Source organism: Pristis pectinata, chromosome 38 (assembly GCF_009764475.1).
Source record: "Pristis pectinata isolate sPriPec2 chromosome 38, sPriPec2.1.pri, whole genome shotgun sequence".
Taxonomy (NCBI): domain Eukaryota; kingdom Metazoa; phylum Chordata; class Chondrichthyes; order Rhinopristiformes; family Pristidae; genus Pristis; species Pristis pectinata.
Genome location: NC_067441.1, coordinates 8,539,596 through 8,557,854, shown reverse-complemented (window position 1 = coordinate 8,557,854; position 18,259 = coordinate 8,539,596). Strand labels below are relative to the sequence as shown.

Here is an 18,259-nt window from a genome sequence, read left to right as displayed (position 1 = left end):
ACTCTTAGAAATTTCTACAGATGTACAGTGGAGAGCGTTCTAACTGGTTGCATCACCACCTGGTATGGAGCCTCCAATGCGCAGGATCGCAAGTGGCTGCAGAGGGTTGTAGACTCAGCCAGCTCCATCGCGGGCACAACTCTCCCCGCCACCGAGGACACCTTCGAGAGGTGGTGCCTCAAGAAGGCGGCGTCCATCATTAAGGACCCTCACCACCCGGGACATTCTCGTTACTACCATCAGTGAGGTGACACAGGAGCCTGAAGACCCACATTCAACGTTTTAGGAATAGCTTCTTCCCCTCCACCATCAGATTTCCGCACGATCCATGAACCCATGAGCACTACCTCGTTATTCCTTTAGTTTTGCGCTATTTTTCTAATTTATAGTAATTTTTATATCTTTGCACTACACTGCTGCTGAAAACAACAATTTTCACTTTATTTAAGTCAGCGATAATAAATCCGATACTCTCATACCAGTTCCTGCCTGGGTTTAATGCCTTATCCAACTTCACTCACCGAAAGATGGCGTGTGTGTGTGTGTGAGCGAGCGAGAGAGGGGCACTGGACCGCAGAATTCCAATGAGCAAGTGGTCACAAAGCCACAGTGAGTGGACACCAATTTCCAGGAACCTGCTGCACTGCAGGTGTTGTTGGTCTGTTTGGCCATTCCCTATGGGGGAAGCAAGGGTTTGTCATCACTGTAACCGGCTTTGAAAATGTTCTCGGGTTGAGTCAAGGAATGAAAGTGAAAAGCCAGAAATGCCTGCGGTTTCAGAAGAAGCTCGGAGACCAAGAACCCATTGACTAAGACTGTCCGAAACTCATTGGAGTTTTAGCAGAATAAAGGCTGATCTCACCGAGACACGTGGATTCCGAGATGGGTTGACGGGGCAGAGGCTGAGAGACTAGTTCTCAGGGGTCACAGCGTTGTCTCGGCCTTCATCAGTCAGGGTACTGAGTACAGCAGTTGGGACGTTACATTGCAGTTGTACAAGGCGTTGGTGAGGCTAAACCTGAAGTATTGGGTACTGTTTTGGTCACCCTGTTATAGGAAAGACATCATTAAGCTGGAAAGAGTGCGGGGAAGATTTACCAGGACTCAAGGGCCTGAGTTATGGAGGAGGTTGGGCAGGCTGGGAGTTTATTCCTTGGAGTGTAGGAGACTGAGGGATCACCTTATAGAGGTGCATAAAATCATGAGGGGCATAGACAGGGTGAAAGCACTCAGTTTTTCCCAGGGAAAGGGAACCAATGGTTTGTGCATGGGTTTAGGGTGAGGGGGGAAAGATTTAAAAGGGACCCGAGGGGTAAATTTGTCACGCAGAGGGTGGTCCATATGTGGAACCGGTTGGCAGGAAAAGTGGTAGAGGCAGGTACAATAGTGGCGTTTAAGACACTTGGACAGGTCCATGGATAGAAGAGGTTTAGAGGGATATGGGCCAAATGCGGGCAAATAGATGGGGCACCTTGGTCGGCATGGACGAGATGGGCCAAAGGGCCTGTTACCGTGCTGTACGGCCCTATAAAGGGGGTCAGCTAGTGAGGACTCCTCAAGGTGCAGCAGATCTCTGGAATTCTACCACCCCAGGAGCTACGGAAATTCAGGATCCGAGCGTTATCGAGTCTGGCACCAATGGGATCCGGGATCAGGATGGGACACAGGATCAGATGTGATCTCAGTGCTCCTATGATGTTCTGATGTGGGCAAGGAGGGGGTTTTGTGGTTGAAGAGCAGATGTTGGGGGCAGGGCAGGTGAAGGAGGTACTGGATTGGGCGGGGCATCGGACATCTCATTTCTGGATATTCTGCCACCACCCCACCCCCCCACTTTTTCTTAGTCTTTCTCGGATGTGAAAGAGATTGGGGGATGATCTCAGTCTAATCAGGGCCAGCTTCACCACCCCTGGCCCCGTCTCCTGTCCCACCACGGCACAGTTCTGTGCTCCTGGTCTGGTTCTTCGGTCCCTCACAGGACCCACAGAATATTGAACACTACAGCACAGTACAGACCCTTCGGCCGACGATATTGTGCCGACATTTTATCCTACTCTAAGATCTATCTAACCCTTCCCTCCCACATAGCCCTCCATTTTTCTATCATTCATGTGACTATCTAAGAGTCTCTTAGATATCCCTAATGTATCTGCCCCCACAACCTCTGCCAGCAGTGCGTTCCACACACCCACCACTCTCTGTAAAAAAAAACTTACCCCTGACATCCCCCTTATACCTTCCTCCAATCACCTTAAAATTATGTCCCTTCAAATTAGCCATTTTCACCCTGGGAAAAAGTCTCTGACTGTCCACTTGATCTATGCCTCTTATCATCTTGTACACCTCTATCAAGTCACCTCTCATCCCCCTTCTCTCCAAAGAGAAAAGCCCTAGCTCGCTCAACCTATCCTCATAGGACATGCTCTCCAATCCAGGCAGCATCCTGGTAAATCTCCTCTGCACCCTCTCAAAAGCTTCCACATCCTTTCCATAATGAGGTGACCAGAACTGAACACAATACTCCAAGTGTGGTCTAACCAGAGTTTTATAGAGCTGCAACATTACCTCGTGGCTCTTGCACTCAGTACCCCAACTAATGAAGGTCAACATACTATATGCCTTCTCAACAACCCTATCAACCTGCGCGGCAACCTTGAGGGATCTATGGATGTGGACCCCAAGATCCCTCTGTTCCTTCACACTTCTCAGCCCAGGTCTGCATCCTATCATTGTCCTATTATAACCTACAGCAACCTTCCACACTATCCACAACACCGCCAACCTTTTTATCATCAGCAAACTTACTAACCCACCCTTCCACATCCTCATCCAAGTCACTTATAAAAATCACAAAGAGCAGGGGTCCCAGAACAGATCCCTGCAGAACACCACTGGTCACCGACCTCCAGGCAGAATACGCTCCGTCTACAACCACCCTCTGTCTTCTATGGGTGAGTCAATTCTGAATCCACACAGCCAGGTTTCCCTGGATCCCATGCCTCCGGACTTTCTGAATGAGCCTTCCACAAGGAACCTTATCAAAGGCCTTACTAAAATCCACGTACACCACATCCACTGCTCGACCTTCATCAAAGTGCTTTGTCACATCCTCAAAGAATTCAATCAGGCTCGTGAGGCACGACCTGCCCCTCACAAAGCTATGCTGACTGTCCCTAATCAGCCTATGCTTCTCCAAATGCCCATAAATCCTGTCTCTAAGAATCTCCTCCAGTAATTTGCCCACCGCTGAAGTCTCACTGGCCTGTAATTCCCGGGGTTATCCCTACTCCCTTTCTTGAACAAAGGGAGTTTGTTTGAACAAAGAGGTGAGGTGTTCAAGGTTCGGCTCACTTGGTACCCACTTGAATATCTGCACCCCTTCCCCTTGGGTAAGGAGCAGATAGTCCCATCAGCTCTGGGCTAGGGTCCTGGGGACCACAGGCTGGGCTTCGATTCAGAAACCTTCCCGTCACACCAACCTTTTTGGTTTGATATTCCTTAGCTGAGAGGTTGTACTGTGAGCAAGGACAGGACATTGCCTATCCCTAATGGTCCCAGAGGAGGTGGGAGTTGAATCACCTTCTTTGGAGACACAAGAGACTGCAGATCGCTGGTATCTGGAGCTACACACGAAACTGCTGGGGGAACTCAGCGGATGGAGCAGCATCTGTGGGGGAGGGGAGAGGAAAAGTCGATGATTTGGGTCAAGACCCTGTAGCAGACAGACTCCCCTCAGTCCTGATGCAGGGTCTTGACCTGAAATGTCAACAATTCCTCCCCCCCCCCCCCCCCCCCACCAAGATGCTGCTCGACCCGCTGAGTTCCTCAAGCAGATTGTTTGTTGAATCACATCCTTGGCCCGGCTCAGTGACTTTTGTCAAAGCCCAACTCCTTTTAGAATCACATAGCGCAGGAGACCATTTGGCCCATCATCTCAATGCTAGTTCTCTAGGCTGATTTTTCCCACTCTTAGCTCCTGACAGTTTTTTTCCCCCCTTTTCCAGTGCAAAAAGGACAAATTACTGGAGGAACTCAGCGGGTCGGGCAGCAGCTGTGGAGGCAGAGAGATGGTCGATGTCTCGGGTCCTGACACAGGGTCTGGACCCAGATCGTCGACCATCCCTCTGCTCCCACTGATGCTGCCCGACCCGCTGAGTTCCTCCGGAGGCTCGTTTTGTGCTCCGGATTCCAGCATCTGTCACCCAGTGTGTCTCCAATTCCCTTCTCCAGTTTCCGTCCGATTCCCCTTGGGAACTTCCTGTTAAATTGGCTCCCACCGGATCACAGGAACTCACAGTGCAATGCAAACTCTTCGTAGCTTCTGCCTGGCACTTTGTGCCAATCGCTCGAAACGCAACGACCCTCCTGTTAGTGTTACTCTCTCGTCAGCAATAATAGCTGCAAATGGTAGAACCTGTGCTGAGATACCTTTTTACTTTCCTTTACGTCTCTATGCCTTGTAGAAGCTCCTGACCCACAGTGGAATGTTAATAAAACATTCTTGAAATCTTGCAACTTTTTTTAAAATCATATTGCAGCTGGAAAAAGCTTTTGTTCGGCTGCACTTGGAGTATTGTGTGCAGTCCTGGTCGCCCCCCATTACAGGAAGGGTGCGGAGGCTTTGGAGAGGGTGCAGAAGAGGTTCACCAGGATGCTGCCTGGATTGGAAGGTATGAACTTATAAGGAGAAACTTGGGTTGTTATCCCTGGAGGGTGGTTTAGATGGGGAAATGGAGGGACCAGCAAACAAATGGAGGAACTCAGCGGGTCAGTCGACGTTTTTATTTAATCTTCCTCGTTTAATCTGTTTAATCTTGTTTAATCTGGCCAACGAACATTTTAAGTTGTTTCTGAAATAGTCTTCTCCGTGACTTCTTGCCAGTACCTTCTCAGGCATTTCAACACACCAATTCCTTCACTCCGTTTAATCCTTCTGCTTAAAATCTCAGTCCGACGGGGCCAAAACCAGGGCTCAACACCAAATGATGTCCCAGATTTAATCAGTGCCTTTTAATGTCAGAAAAGTACAAAAAAATGCGTGGGATTCTGGGGAGGAAAAAGAAGAGGCAGGAGAAAACAAGGATGAACGTAGGCACCTTACAATCAATAGTACCTTAGAAGTGTAGTTACTGTTGCAGGGAACAGTGTCCGCTTTGTACAAAGCAAGATCCCACAAACAGCAATATTATAATGTGTGCTTTGTAACATCGAGTAGCCATCAGCAGGGGTGCGCCTCCGTTCTTCCAGCGGTGGATCAAGATCTCGACACGTCCACTGGCGAGGGATTCGGTCCAATGTCCGGTTGGTGAGACGGCACCCGACAGCGCAGCTCCACCTCGCCGCAGGCGCTGAATCAGCAAGCCGGGCTCCGGTCTCACGTCCGCGGAGCCTGACGTGGGCGGTCGACTTCCGAGGGGGCGGCAAGGTACAGCGGGGGCAGGGCAGGGGCTACTGGAGGTGTCCAAGAACAGTATGGCACAAGACCAAGAGAGATGGCAGAGAGTTGGGGACGCAGCCCAGTCCGTCAGGCAAACCAGCCTCCCCTCCACATCCCGCTGCCTCGGGAAAGCAGCCGACATAATCAAGGACTCCCCCCTCCCATCGGGCAGATACAAAAGCCTGAGAACACGTACCACCAGGCTCAAGGACAGCTTCTATCCCGCTGTTATCAGACTATTGAACAGATCTCTTGTATGATAAGGGTGATCTCCCAACCCACCTTGTCATGGCCCTTGCACCTTATTGTCTGCCTGCACTGCACTTTCTCTGTAACTGGAACAATAGATTCTGCATTCTGTTATTGCTTTTCCCTTGTACTACCTCAATGTATGATGTTTGAAATTATCTGTGTGGATGGCATGGGAAACAAAGCTTTTCACTGGATCTTGGTACATGTGACTTGGTACATAAACCAATTAACCACAAGGTGGGAGAGAGTGCACGAGGGAGAGCGAGAGAGGGCGCGCGCGCGCGGGAGAGAGCGACCAACTGTGAGTGATTGCAACACTGGGGCGGGGAGGCAGGAGCAGCAAAGGAGGAGCGAATGGCGACAATAAGCACAGGTTGAGTTTATTCCCTTTTTCTTGGCACGGGGGTCTCCCCCTCCCACCCCCACTGTGGGATCTAACCACATCCGTCCCAGCAAGATGCAACCAAGTCTTGCATCCATAGCGACATCCTTGTGAGTGGCAACCATCCAATCACTCAGTCTGAGGGGGAGCAGAGGTAGTGGAGGCAATGGGTGGGGTATCTCATCGGGGTGTAGGATACCAAGTGGTCCTGCCACTGGTTGGGGGGGAGTGGTGGGGGGGGGGGGGTGGTTGAGGGGGCTGTTCTCATGCCCCCCTCCCCCCACACCCCTTGGCTGCATTATGTACAGTCCGCCATCCGTTGACCTGTCACATGACCGGCTGACCCCGTAACCTCACGTCATCGAAAGGGCACAGCTCCAGGACCTGAAAAGGGCGTAGGGATATGTGAAAGGCCGGCCGTCTAGGCTCCCAAACCCTGCCTCCAACCTCCGTGACCGCTCCGAAGCTCGGACCCAACCCACATCCCACCACACACAAGAGTGAGATCCAGCACCTCGAGTCTGCCATCAGCCACCCATTTAGATGAAGCATGGAAAGATCCCACTGCCCCCACAGCCTCACGGGGAGAGAGCGTTCCAGATTTGTGCTCACCTCTGCGGTTAGGAAAGCCGGGATTACAACTGGACTCTCCCACCAGAGGGGGACAATCTCCCCCTATCTTGGGTCAACCCTCGTGTCTTCCAGACTCAAGGGTGTATAAGCCTTGAATCTGGGCAACTATCCCAGCCACAGTGAATCCAGACTATTCAACACAAGAAAATAACAGGAGTAGGCCACTCAGCCCCTCAAGCCTGTTCTGCTACCCAGTATATAAAGATCAAAAACATTCCATTTATATGCACATATAAATGTAAGAGGGAGAGTACAGTTAGTGGCAGAACCCTCAACAGTGTTGATGTTCAGAGGGACCTTGGGGTCCAAGTCCATAGCTCCCTAAAAGTGGCTGCAGAGGTTGACAGGGCGGTAAAGGCAGCGTATGGCATGCTTGCCTTCATTAGTCGAGGCACTGAGTTCAAGAGTCAGGAAGTTACGTTGCAGCTTTATAAAACTCTGGTTTGGCCGCATCTGGAGTATTGCGTTCAATTCTGGTCGGTCCCATTGCAGGAAGGATGTGGGGGCTTTGGAGAGGGTGCAGAAGAGGTTCACCAGGATGCTGCCTGGATTGGGGGGGTGGGGGGGGGGTGGCTGGTGTGTTATAAGGAGAGGTTGGACAAACTTGGGTTGTTTTCTCTAGAGTGGCGGAGGCTGAGGGGAGACTTGATAGAAGTTTATAAGATTACAAGAGGCATAGATAAGAGTAGATAGCCGGTATCTTTTTCCCCCAGGGTGGAAACGTCTAATACTAGAGGGCACGCATTTAAGGTGAGAGGGGGTAAATTCAAAGGAGGTGTGTGGGGCAGGTTTTTTTTTAAAAAACACAGAGTGGTGGGTGCCTGGAAAGTGCTGCCGGGGTGGTGGTGGAGGCAGCTACGATAAGAGTCATTTAAGAGGTTCTTAGACAGGCACGGGAATGTGCAGAGAATGGAGGAACATGGGCATTGTGTAGGCAGAAGGGAATAGTTTAGTTAGGAGCTTAATTAGTTCAGCACAACATCGTGGGCTGAAGGGCCTGTTTCTGTGCTGTACTGTTCTGCGTTCTATGATTAAATGCAGTGTTCAGGCCCACACACAGCACACTGGGATCGATAATCTGCTGGAATTAGTAGAGAGCGCTCCTCCCATGCCCTGGTATTCCACCACCCCATCTCCCCCTCCCACCCATGCCCTGGTAACTCCCCCATCTCCCCCCTATACCCTGGTATAGCCCCCCCTCCCACCCGTACCCCAATACACCCATCTCCCCCTCCATACCCTGGTACAACCCCCCATCTCCCCCTCCGTACCCTGGTACAACCCCCCATCTCCCCCTCCGTACCCCGGTACCCTGGTACACCCATCTCCCCCTCCCCCTAGTACCCCCCCGTACCCTGGTACACCCATCTCCCCCTCCCCCTAGTACCCCCCCGTACCCTGGTACACCCATCTCCCCCTCCCCCCAGTACCCCCCCATCTTTCCCTCCCCCCCCATACCCCAGTACACCCCCCCATCTCCCCCTCCGTACCCCAGTACCACCCGCCCCCCCCCCCCCCCCAATCCCCCAGTAACCCCTCCCCGGGATGAGGCTGACGTACATCGGAGTTACTGTTGGCCAGGTCCAGCGGTGTCTCCTCCTCCAGGTTGGGTCGCAGCGGGTCAGCCCCAGCCTGGCAGAGGGCAGCGGCCACGGCCGCGTCCAGCCGGCCCACCGCCAGGTGCAGCGGGGTGCAGCCGTTGTACATCGGCGCGTCCACGTCGCCCCCGGCCTGCAGCAGGCCCAGCACCAGGCCCGCCTCGCCCAGCTCCACTGCCAGGTGCAGGGCCGTCCGGCCACTCGTGGCCTCCTGTGGGGCAACAAGGGGTGGGGGGGGGGGGGGGTGAGAGGAGTTAGACAGAGTGGGGGGGTCAGGGTAACATCTCCCTCCCTCCCCCTCCCACTCTGCAACCCCAGGTTACAAACCAATAGCACAGACGCCTCAGGGTCCATAAGACATAGAAGCAGAATTAGGCTATTCAGCCCATCGAGTCAGCTCCGCCATTCAGTCGTGGCTGATTTTATCAACCCCATTCTCCTGCCTTCTCCCCGTAACCTTAACCCCCTTACCAAAGGAGAACCTATCAACCCCTGCCTTAAATACTCCCAATGACCCAATAAATAAATCCATCAAAGATCTTCACAATCCGGGCCGTGCCAACTTCCCACAGCTCCCATCGGGCAGGAGGTACAGAAGCCTGAAGTCCCCACACCACCAGGTTCAGGAACAGCTACTTCCCTTCAACCATTCGGTTCATGAACCAACCAGCACAACCCTAATCACTACCTCAGTGCAGCAACACTGGGACTACTTTGCACTACAATGGACTTTTCTTCTAATTGTGTTTCCTTGTAAAAATTGTGTACAAGTTATGCTTAATTTATGTTTTTCTTGTGAATGCTGCTTATCTGATGCTCTGTGCCTGTGATGTTGCTGTAAGTAAGTTTTTCACAGCACCTCTGCACACATGGACTTGTGCACGTGACAATAAACCAGACTTTGACTTGGCCTCCACAGCCGTCTGTGGCAACGAATTCCATAGATTCACCGCCATCTGGCTGAAGAAATGTCTCCTCTTCTCGGTTTTAAAGGGCCGTCCCTTTACTCTGAGGCTGTGCCCTCGGATCCTGGACTCTCCCACTGATGGGAACATCCTCTCCACGTCCACTCTGTCCAGGCCTTTCAGTATCCGGTAGATTTCAATGAGATCCCCCCCCGCCACCCCATCCTTCTGAACTCCATTGAGTACAGGCCCGGGGGCATCAAACGCTCCTCGTATGTTAACCCTTTCATCCCTGGGATCGTTCTTATGATCCGCCTCTGGACCCTCTCCAGGGCCAGCACATCTTTCCTTAGATACAGGGCCCAAAGTTGCTCACAACTCTACGACTCGCAGCATGGAAACTGGCCCTTTGGCTGTCTCGCCTATCCCGACCAAGGGCAAGCTCAGATGTGCAAAGGCACCTGACTTACAATGGATCCTGCCACAACAATGCCTTTATCCAGGTCCCTCCATCACCCGCTCTCTGTAATAAGGGGTACAACAGTATAGATTAACACATGAGGAGCGTTTGATGTCTCTAGTGCAGGAATGAGGGAGGGATCTCATTGGAGGCAAAGAGTAACACAGCATGGAAACAGGCCCTTCGGCCCAACTGGTCCATGCTGACCAAGATTCCCATCTAAGCCAGACCCATTTGCCAGCATTTTGCCCATATCCCTCTAAACTTTTCCTATGCATTTCACTGTGTGTTTAGATGTACATGTGACTAATAAAGATATCTTATCTTTCCTATAACAGGGTGACCAAAACTGTACACAGTATTCCAAGGACAGCCTCACTAATGTCTAGTATGACTCCAACACAACCTCTCGGTTTCTATATTCATTGCCCTGACTGAAGGCCAGCGTGTCAAACACCTTCTTCACCACCCTGTCTACCTGTGACGCTGCTTTCAGCGAACTATGTACTTGTTAGAAACTAGAACTATGAAACTTGGTAGAACTATGTAGGTGTTAGAAACATTGGCTGAACTTAACATGAGCAAGTCACCTGGACCAGATGGCATGCACACACAGGTTTTGAGGGACTTATAGGAGGAAATCACAGGGGCACTGACTGTGAATGTCCAATACTCTCGGAATACGGGGCAGGTGGGGTGGGGAGTGGCAGGGTCGACAGTGGTGGTAGAGAACTGGAGAGTGGCAAATGTTGCAGAACTACAGACCAGTCAGTTCAACCTTTAAGCTTTTGGAAATATTGGTCTGAGACAGGATTAATAAGGCAAGTCAGCATGGATTTGGTAAATAAAACATATCCAACCAAGTTGACAGATATTTTCACTACAGTAACAGATAGAGTTGATGACGGTAATGCAGTCAATGTGTAATCAAACCTCCACGAGGCTTTTGAAAGTTGAGAGAAGTGGCATTAAAAGGGACATTGTCAGCACAGGCGTGAAGTTGGTTGAGTGACAGACAACACAGGGCTCTGCTGACTGGGTCAGTGAGGGTGGCATGCCCCTGGGATTGGTGTTAGGGTCACTGGTTTTTTTTTAAAAAGTCAAACAAGTGGTTTGGATTGTGGATGAAAGCCAAAGTTTCTAAATTTGTGGAGTCACAGAGCATTACATCACGGATACAGGCCCTTCGGCCCAACCAGTCCATACCGACCATGGTGCCCACCCAGCTAGTCCCAATTTCCTGCATTCAGCCCACATCTCTCCAAGCCCCACCCCTCCATGTACCTATCCAAGTGCTTCTTAAACGATACTGTTGTACCTGCCTCAACCACTTCCTCTGGCAGCTCGTTCCGTATACCCAAATCTGGCTGAGGGTGAGAGGGGAAAGATTTAAAAGGAACCTGAGGGGCAACTTCTTCACGCAGAGGGTGGTGAGTAGATGGAACGAGGTGCCAGAGGAAGTGGTTGAGGCAGGGACAACAGGCATTGAAGACGGCCCAGAGATGTACGAGAACGTTCCTGGCACGAGGGACAACATGTTCAAGGACAGATTAGAGAGGGAGGGTCTGTTTTCTTTGAAAAGACGAAGGGAGGTTGTTGATGGAGGGGTCAAAGACTGGAGATAACTATAACATTTAGAGAGGGTAGAGCCAGAATCTTTTTCCCAACGTAGAAATGTTGAATACCAGCACAGTTTTAAGGTGAAAGGGGGAAAATTTAAAGGGGGGTGTTCAGGTTTAAAGGGGATGTTTGGAACAAGGTTTTTTTTTTAACCACACAGAGAGTGGTGGGTGCCTCAAATGTGCTGCCAGGGGTGGTGGTGGAAGCAGGTACGATAACGCTGTCCAAGAGGCTGTCTGACAGGCACGTAAATCTGCAGGGAATGAAGAGATATGGATCATGTGCAGGCAGAAGAGATTTAGATTATTTTGGCATCGTGTTCAGCACAGACATTGTGGGCTGAAGGGCCTGTTTCTGTCCTGTTCTGTGTTCTATGGTCTTAGAGGTCACAGGCATAAAATAAAGGGGACGAAAAGTAATAGCGGGAGGAGGAACAAGTTTTTTCTTAATCTGAACAGCATGGTTGGAACCTGGGACACACTGTCTGCACGGTGGAGGGAGGCTCCAGTGTGCCCGACGAGAGGAGATGGGATAATCATGTGGAGTGGGAACCTTTGCAAAAGGGGCGGCAGTTGCTTGGGTGGACAGTTGGTGTGGGTGCGATGGGCAAACGACCTTCTGTACTGTAACCATTCAATGATCGACGGGTACTGTACGATCCTATGGGTCAGACATGCAAGCCTCCATCTGAGGGAGGTGTCCACGGTTGTAAGGCAGAGAAGCAATCACAAGCAATGCTTCTCAACCCAGCGGGAACGTGGCTGGCGAGAGACAGCCCAGGACAATGGGAGGACCGATGCAAGAGGGAAGAACGAGTCGCGCGTTGGAGGTCGGTGCTGGGCCTAATTCTATTTATCATCTATATCAACGATTTGGATGACAATGTACGAGCCATGATTAATTGCAGATGGCACTACAATAGGTGGTGTCGTAGGCAGTGAAGGTGGTTATCAGGAATTACAGGGGGATCTTGATCAGCTGGGTAAGTGGGCCAAGGAATGGCAAATGGAGTTTAATTTGGATAAGGGCAAGGTGTTGGATTCTGGGAAGACAGACCAGGGTAGGACTTTCACAGTGAACGGTAGGGCCCTGGGGAGTGTTGTAGAACCTAGGAGTACACGGTTCCCTGAAAGTGATCTCACAGGTAGACAGGGTGGTGAAGATGGCGTTTGGCACGCTGGCCTTCATCAGTCAGGTCGCTGAGTATAGAAATCGGGACGTTATGTTGCAATTGTACAAGATGTCGGTGAGGCCGCATTTGGAAAATCGTATTCAGTTTGGTCACCCTGCTATAGCAAAGATGCCATTAAGCTGAAAAGAGTGCAGAAGGATGTTGCCGGGACTCGAGGAACTGAGCTACAGAGAGGGATTGAACAGGCTGGAACTTTATTCATTGGAGCGTAGGAGACCGAGGGGTGATCTTGTATAGATGTACAAGATCACGAGGGGCAGGGATAGGGTGAATGCGCACGGTCTTTTTCCCAAGGGTTGGGGAATCAAGAACTAGAGGGCACAGGTTTAAGGTGAGAGGGGAGAGATTTAATAGGAACCTGAGGGGCAACTTCTTCACCCAGAGGGTGGTCAGTACATGGAACGAGCTGCCAGAGGAAGTGGCTGAGGAAGGTACATTAACAACATTTAAAAGATATTTGGACAGGTACATGGTTAGGAAAGGTTTAGAGGGATGGGGGCCCAAATGGGACTAGCGTAGATGGGCATCTTGGTCGGCGTGGACCAGTTGGGTCGAAGAGCCTGTTTCCGTGCTGTATTATTCTATGACAAACAATGAGGGAATGAGATACCCAATGGAAGGACAGGACAAGGAGGGAACTACTGACCAGGGAAGAACTTGCCCAGTGGGACGCTGGAGCAATGGGAGAGACGGCTCAGCAATGAGACCCTGTGGTTCACGGCTGGTGTGAGCCTGTGGCAGCAAGGAAGAGCACAGAGTCCGTCCCAGCCTTCAGTGGGATAGCACGCCCTGTGGCCCCCAACCTCGCACATCTCTGGCGCAAACTTTACAATTACTGGCAACAACTTGACGGGCTCGGCGAGCACGCGAAGCCCCAGGCGTAGAAGGCGACCGACCAAGTGCTTGGATGGGATTAATATGGATGGGTGCCCACTGATTGGGGTGGACTAGATGGGCCAAATGGCCTGCCTCCATGGTGTACGACTCTATGAACCAATAGCCAACAGGATTTTTTTTTTAAACAACTTTACCCCTACAACCCTTGACCCAACGTTCAGATGCTGACTCTTGTTCACAGACCAAAGGAAATAGTTCCGCTCTGTCTCCCATCTGCTTCCTAAACCACGGGTGTGTGTAGTGGTGAACAGGCGGCGTATGTACTGGTGAACGTGGTGATGGTCCGGGAGCGGGGGGGGGGGGGGGGTTGGAGAGACGGGCGTGCGGAGCCTCAGGTCCCACCTGTGTATTGATCTTGGCTCCGGACTCCAGCAGTTGTTGCACTATTGCCTCTCTCCGGCACAGAACCGCCACGTGCAGACAGGTCAAGCCTGCAAACGGAAACCGGGACACAACTCAGCCAGGTGCCTCCGCACGGTCAGGGTCACCCTCGCCCGATCACCACCGTAACACCAGCAGTCGGATCGTGGGGGCCACTGTACCCCCCCCCCACCCCGCCCCCCCCCAAGTACGCTGATCCTGTACCTCATCTCCACATTCCCGGCCAGTCTCGACCCTAACCCTGGCACCCTCACCAGTGGGGCAGCACAGTGGCGCAGCGAGCAGATCTGCTGCCTCCCAGCCCCAGAGACCCGGGTTCAATCCCAACCTCTGGCAGTCTGTGTGTCCGTGTGTGTATATGTATGTGTCTGTCTGTCCCTGCCTGCCTGCGGAGAGAGGGGGGCAGTGGGATTAGTTTGGGGACTGATACAGGGGTGTGTGTCTGTGTCTCTCTCTCTCTGTGGAGTTTGCACATTCTCTCCTTGTGACCCTATGGGCTCCCCCCCCCCCCCCCCCCCCCAGGTGCTCCGGTTCCCTCCCACATCCCAACGACATGCGGGGTCGGTGAGGTAAATCGCCCCCAGTGTGTGGGTGAGGGGTAGAATCGGGGGGCGGGGGTGGGAGTTGATGGGGATGTAGGGAAGAATACAAAATGGGATTAATGCAGGATCAGTGTAAATGGGGGTAGAATTGCTGGCACAGTGGGCCGAATGGCCCGTTTCCATGTCTTATGAATCAAAGGGAAACTACAGCCTTCGAGACAAGCAACCTGGGGGGACTCAGCGGGCCAAGCAGCATCTGTTGGGGGGGGGTGCTAGAAATCATCAACATTTCAGGTCAAAGCCCTGCATCAGGACAAGTGTGTAGTCCTAGTGCAGGGTTTCAACCCAAAATGTCGATAATTTCTTTCTCCCCCCCCCCCCCCCCCCCCACAGATGCTGCTCGACCCTCTGAGTTCCTCCAGCAGATTGTGTGTTGCTCCAGATTCCGGCATCTGCAGTCTCCCGTGTCTCCACAACCTTTGAGGCTGCTGGTCTCGGGTGTCGGGAACAGAACCTATCCTCTGTTAGATAACACACTCAGTTTATTTCAAGCGTCATCTTTTCCGGGCTCTGCGTTCAATATCCATCTCACCCCACTCTCCCACCAAGTCCTGGGAGGAGTCAAGAAGCCCATTTACTAGGTGCGGTCAGTAGCAAGCACTGGAAACACTTGCCATAGTGGCAACACATTCTAACTAGAAGAATCTCTCTGTGTGTGGCTCAGACCTCTAATTATTTACCGTGATCCCAACATTCCCACACATAGGTGAAAGTTATGGAATCATTACACTAAAGACAGTGGTAGGATAAAGAAAACTTTGGGATAATCACCGACCCCGGCTCGGTTCCTGTGTGCCACTCGAGAAGAATAATTACTTTGAGAGCAAATAAACAAAGGAACTCAGTAGGTCGAGCAGCATCTGTTGGGGGGCGAGGGAGTGGAATTCTCGATGTTTCGGTTCGAGACCCTGCATCAGGGCTGAGAGTGGAGAGGGGAGATGGCCCGTGTAAAGTGGGTGGGATATGGATATGGTGGGTGGATAGAACCAGGAGGTGAAGGGGGGATGAGAATGGGTGGGGGGGGGGGCTAGGGTGGGGTTATGGGAAAGGGTACAACAATGGGAGGACAGGAGGTGGATGAGACAGCGAGCGCACGAGAAAGAGCAAGAGTGAAACACAGGAGGCAAGGGTTGTAGATTACCCAGCAGAATACGAGGTGCTGTTCCTCTAGGTTGCACTGGGCCTCACCCTGCCAGTGGAGGAGGCAGAGGCCGGACAGGTTAGTGTGGGAATGGGGAGGGGAGCTGAAATGGCTGGCAACTGAGAGCTCGGCATGGCCATTGCGGGAAGGGCACCAGAGGGCTCTGCAAACCGGCCGTCTAGTCATAAAGTCATACAGCATGGGAACAGGCCCTTCGGCCCAACCAGTCCATGCTGACCAAGGTGTCCATCTAAGCTAGTCCCATTTGCCTGCGTTTGGCCCATATCCCTCTAAACCTTTCCTATCCATGAACCTGTCCAAGTGTCTTTTAAGTGTTGTTAAGGTACCTGCCTCACCCACTTCCTCTGGCAGCTCATTCCATATACGGACCACCATCTGGGTGAAGAAGTTGCCCCTCAGGTTCCTGTGCCCTCTAGTTTTTCATTCCTTTTCCCTGGGAAAAAGACTGTGTGCATTCACCCTGTCTATACCCCTCATGATTTTACACACCTCTATAAGGTCACCCCTACGTTCCAGGGAAAACAGTCCCGGCCCATCCAGTCTCTCCTTATAACTCAAGCCCTCCGGTCCCGGTAATGTCTACAAGTCTGAGTTTGGTCTTGCCGGTAGAGAGGCATTACTTTGAAAGAACAGCCACTATAAATATCGAGCAACACAGAAAGGAAATGGAGGAACTCAGTGGGTCAGGCAGCATCTACGGAGGAAAATGGACAGTTGACGTTTTGGGTCGGGACCCTTCATAACCTGCTGAGTTCCTCCAGCACCCTTGCGTGTTGACCCAGATTTCCAGCATCTGCAGTCTCTTGTAAATATTTCTTGTATCTGTTCCAGAGGAGAGTCCTTCTTCTATTTAATCGTTTTTTTAAGATCCCAAATGGATTGTGGAAAAGCCCCGCGATCATTCGGAAAGTCACCGAAGGTTTCACACACGGTTACGTTGAGGAAACCTTTTCGGCTAGCGGCGTACCTTGCCAGTTATGCCGTTCCAGGTTCTGAGGTGCCAGCACGTTGGTGGTGTTGCGCCCGAACAGGGCCAGCTCCTTGGCTGAGGCGGGCTTCGTCAGGGCCTGCATGCACTCCTCCAAGCCGTACTGGCAGGCCAGGTGGAGCGCAGTGTTGCCGTTGCGGTCCTGCAGCCCCACGTCCGCTCCCTTCAGCACCAGCTGACGCACTACGTTCGCCTGCCGAGTGTACATGGCCAGATGCAATGGAGTCTGGGGGATCAGAGAGACAGTATGTTACTGCACACCTGCTGCGGGGGCGAGAGCACGCTCTGCAAGGTGGTGCGCTCAATACGGAATGCTAAAAACAAATCAGTCTTGGTCATACACAGAGTCACACTGCGCTGAAACAGGCCCTTTGGCCCAACCGGTCCATGCCAACCAAGATTCCCATCTGAGCTAGTCCCACTTGCCCACTATCCCTCTATACCTTTCCCATCCACGTACGACATCACCAACAGCCTGTCCTGGTCAAATCATGTAGATGCCATGGCCAAGAAAGCTCACCAGCGCCTCTACTTCCTCAGGAGGCTAAAGAAATTCAGTTTGTCCCCTTTGACTCTCACCAACTTCTATTGATGCATGATAGAAAGCATCCTGTCTGGATGTATCACGGCTTGGTACAGCAACTATCCTGCCAGGACCGCAAGAAACTGCAGAGAATTGTGGACACAGCCCAGCGCATCACGGACACCAGCCTCCCCACCTTGGACTCTGTCTTTACCTCTCACCGTCTTGGTGAAGCAGCCAGCATAATCAAAGTCCCCACCCACCCAGGTCATTCTCTCTTCTCTCCTCTCCCATCGGGTGGAAGATACAGGAGCCTGAGGGCACGTACCACTAAGGACAGCTTCTACCCCACGTGATAAGACGATTGAACAGTTCCCTTACACGATAAGGTGGACTCTGACCTCACGATCTACCTTGTTGTGACCTTGCACGTTATTGCACCGCACTTTCTCTGTAGCTGTGACACTTTACTCTGTACTGTTATTGTTTTTACCTGTACTACATCAATGCACTCTGTACTAACCCAATGTAACTGCACTGTGTAATGAATTGACCTTTACGATCGGTATGCAAGACAAGTTTTTCACTGTACCTCGGTACAAGTGACAATAATAAACTAATACCAATAAGAACATAAGATGCTGGAGGAACTCAGCAGGTCAGGCAGCATCTGTGGAGGGAAATGGACAGTTGATGTTTCAGGTCGAGACCCTTCATCTGGACTGGAAGAGGGGAGATGGCTGGTGTAGAGATGAGGGGAAGGGATGGGGCAAGAGCTGGTGGGTGATGGGTGGATCCAGGTGAGGAGGGGGCGACGGGCAGATGGAGGAGGGGAGGGCGGGAGTGGCGACGGGGGCTGGGAGGTGATAGGTGGAGGTGACAGAGGGCTGCAGACGGTGGGATCTATGAGAAAGAAAGGTGGGGCATGGGACCAGATAAGGGAGGTGGGGAGGGCAGATTGCTCCAGATTCCAGCATCTGCAGTCTCGTGTGTGTCTGTTCTCTTGGTCATCACTGGCAAGGCCAGCATTTATTGCCCATCCCTAACTGCCCCATGAGGAGGTGGGGGTGAGCCGCCCCCTTGAAGCGCTGCAATCCCACCGGTGAAGCTGCTCCCACAGTGCTGCCGGGGAGGGAGTTCCAGGATTTAGACCCAGTGACAGTGAAGGAACGGTGATATATTTCCAAGTCGGGACAGTGTGCGAGGGGGAAGGGGGATCTGCGGGTG

At 52.0% G+C, this 18,259-nt stretch overlaps 1 protein-coding gene across 1 annotated transcript in view; it reads right to left on the bottom strand.

The window, feature by feature from the left end:
* Nucleotides 1-4,986: 4,986 nt before the first annotated feature.
* Nucleotides 4,987-18,259, bottom strand: part of nfkbie (nuclear factor of kappa light polypeptide gene enhancer in B-cells inhibitor, epsilon) — a 39,951-nt gene continuing 26,678 nt past the window's right edge. The window contains exons 4-7 of the mRNA XM_052044967.1: nucleotides 16,489-16,735; nucleotides 13,719-13,807; nucleotides 8,265-8,513; nucleotides 4,987-6,455 (exon numbers count right to left, since the gene is read on the bottom strand). Coding sequence (XP_051900927.1) covers nucleotides 6,399-6,455; nucleotides 8,265-8,513; nucleotides 13,719-13,807; nucleotides 16,489-16,735 — 642 coding nt within the window. The 3' untranslated portion in view covers nucleotides 4,987-6,398. The remainder of the gene's footprint in view (nucleotides 6,456-8,264; nucleotides 8,514-13,718; nucleotides 13,808-16,488; nucleotides 16,736-18,259) is intronic.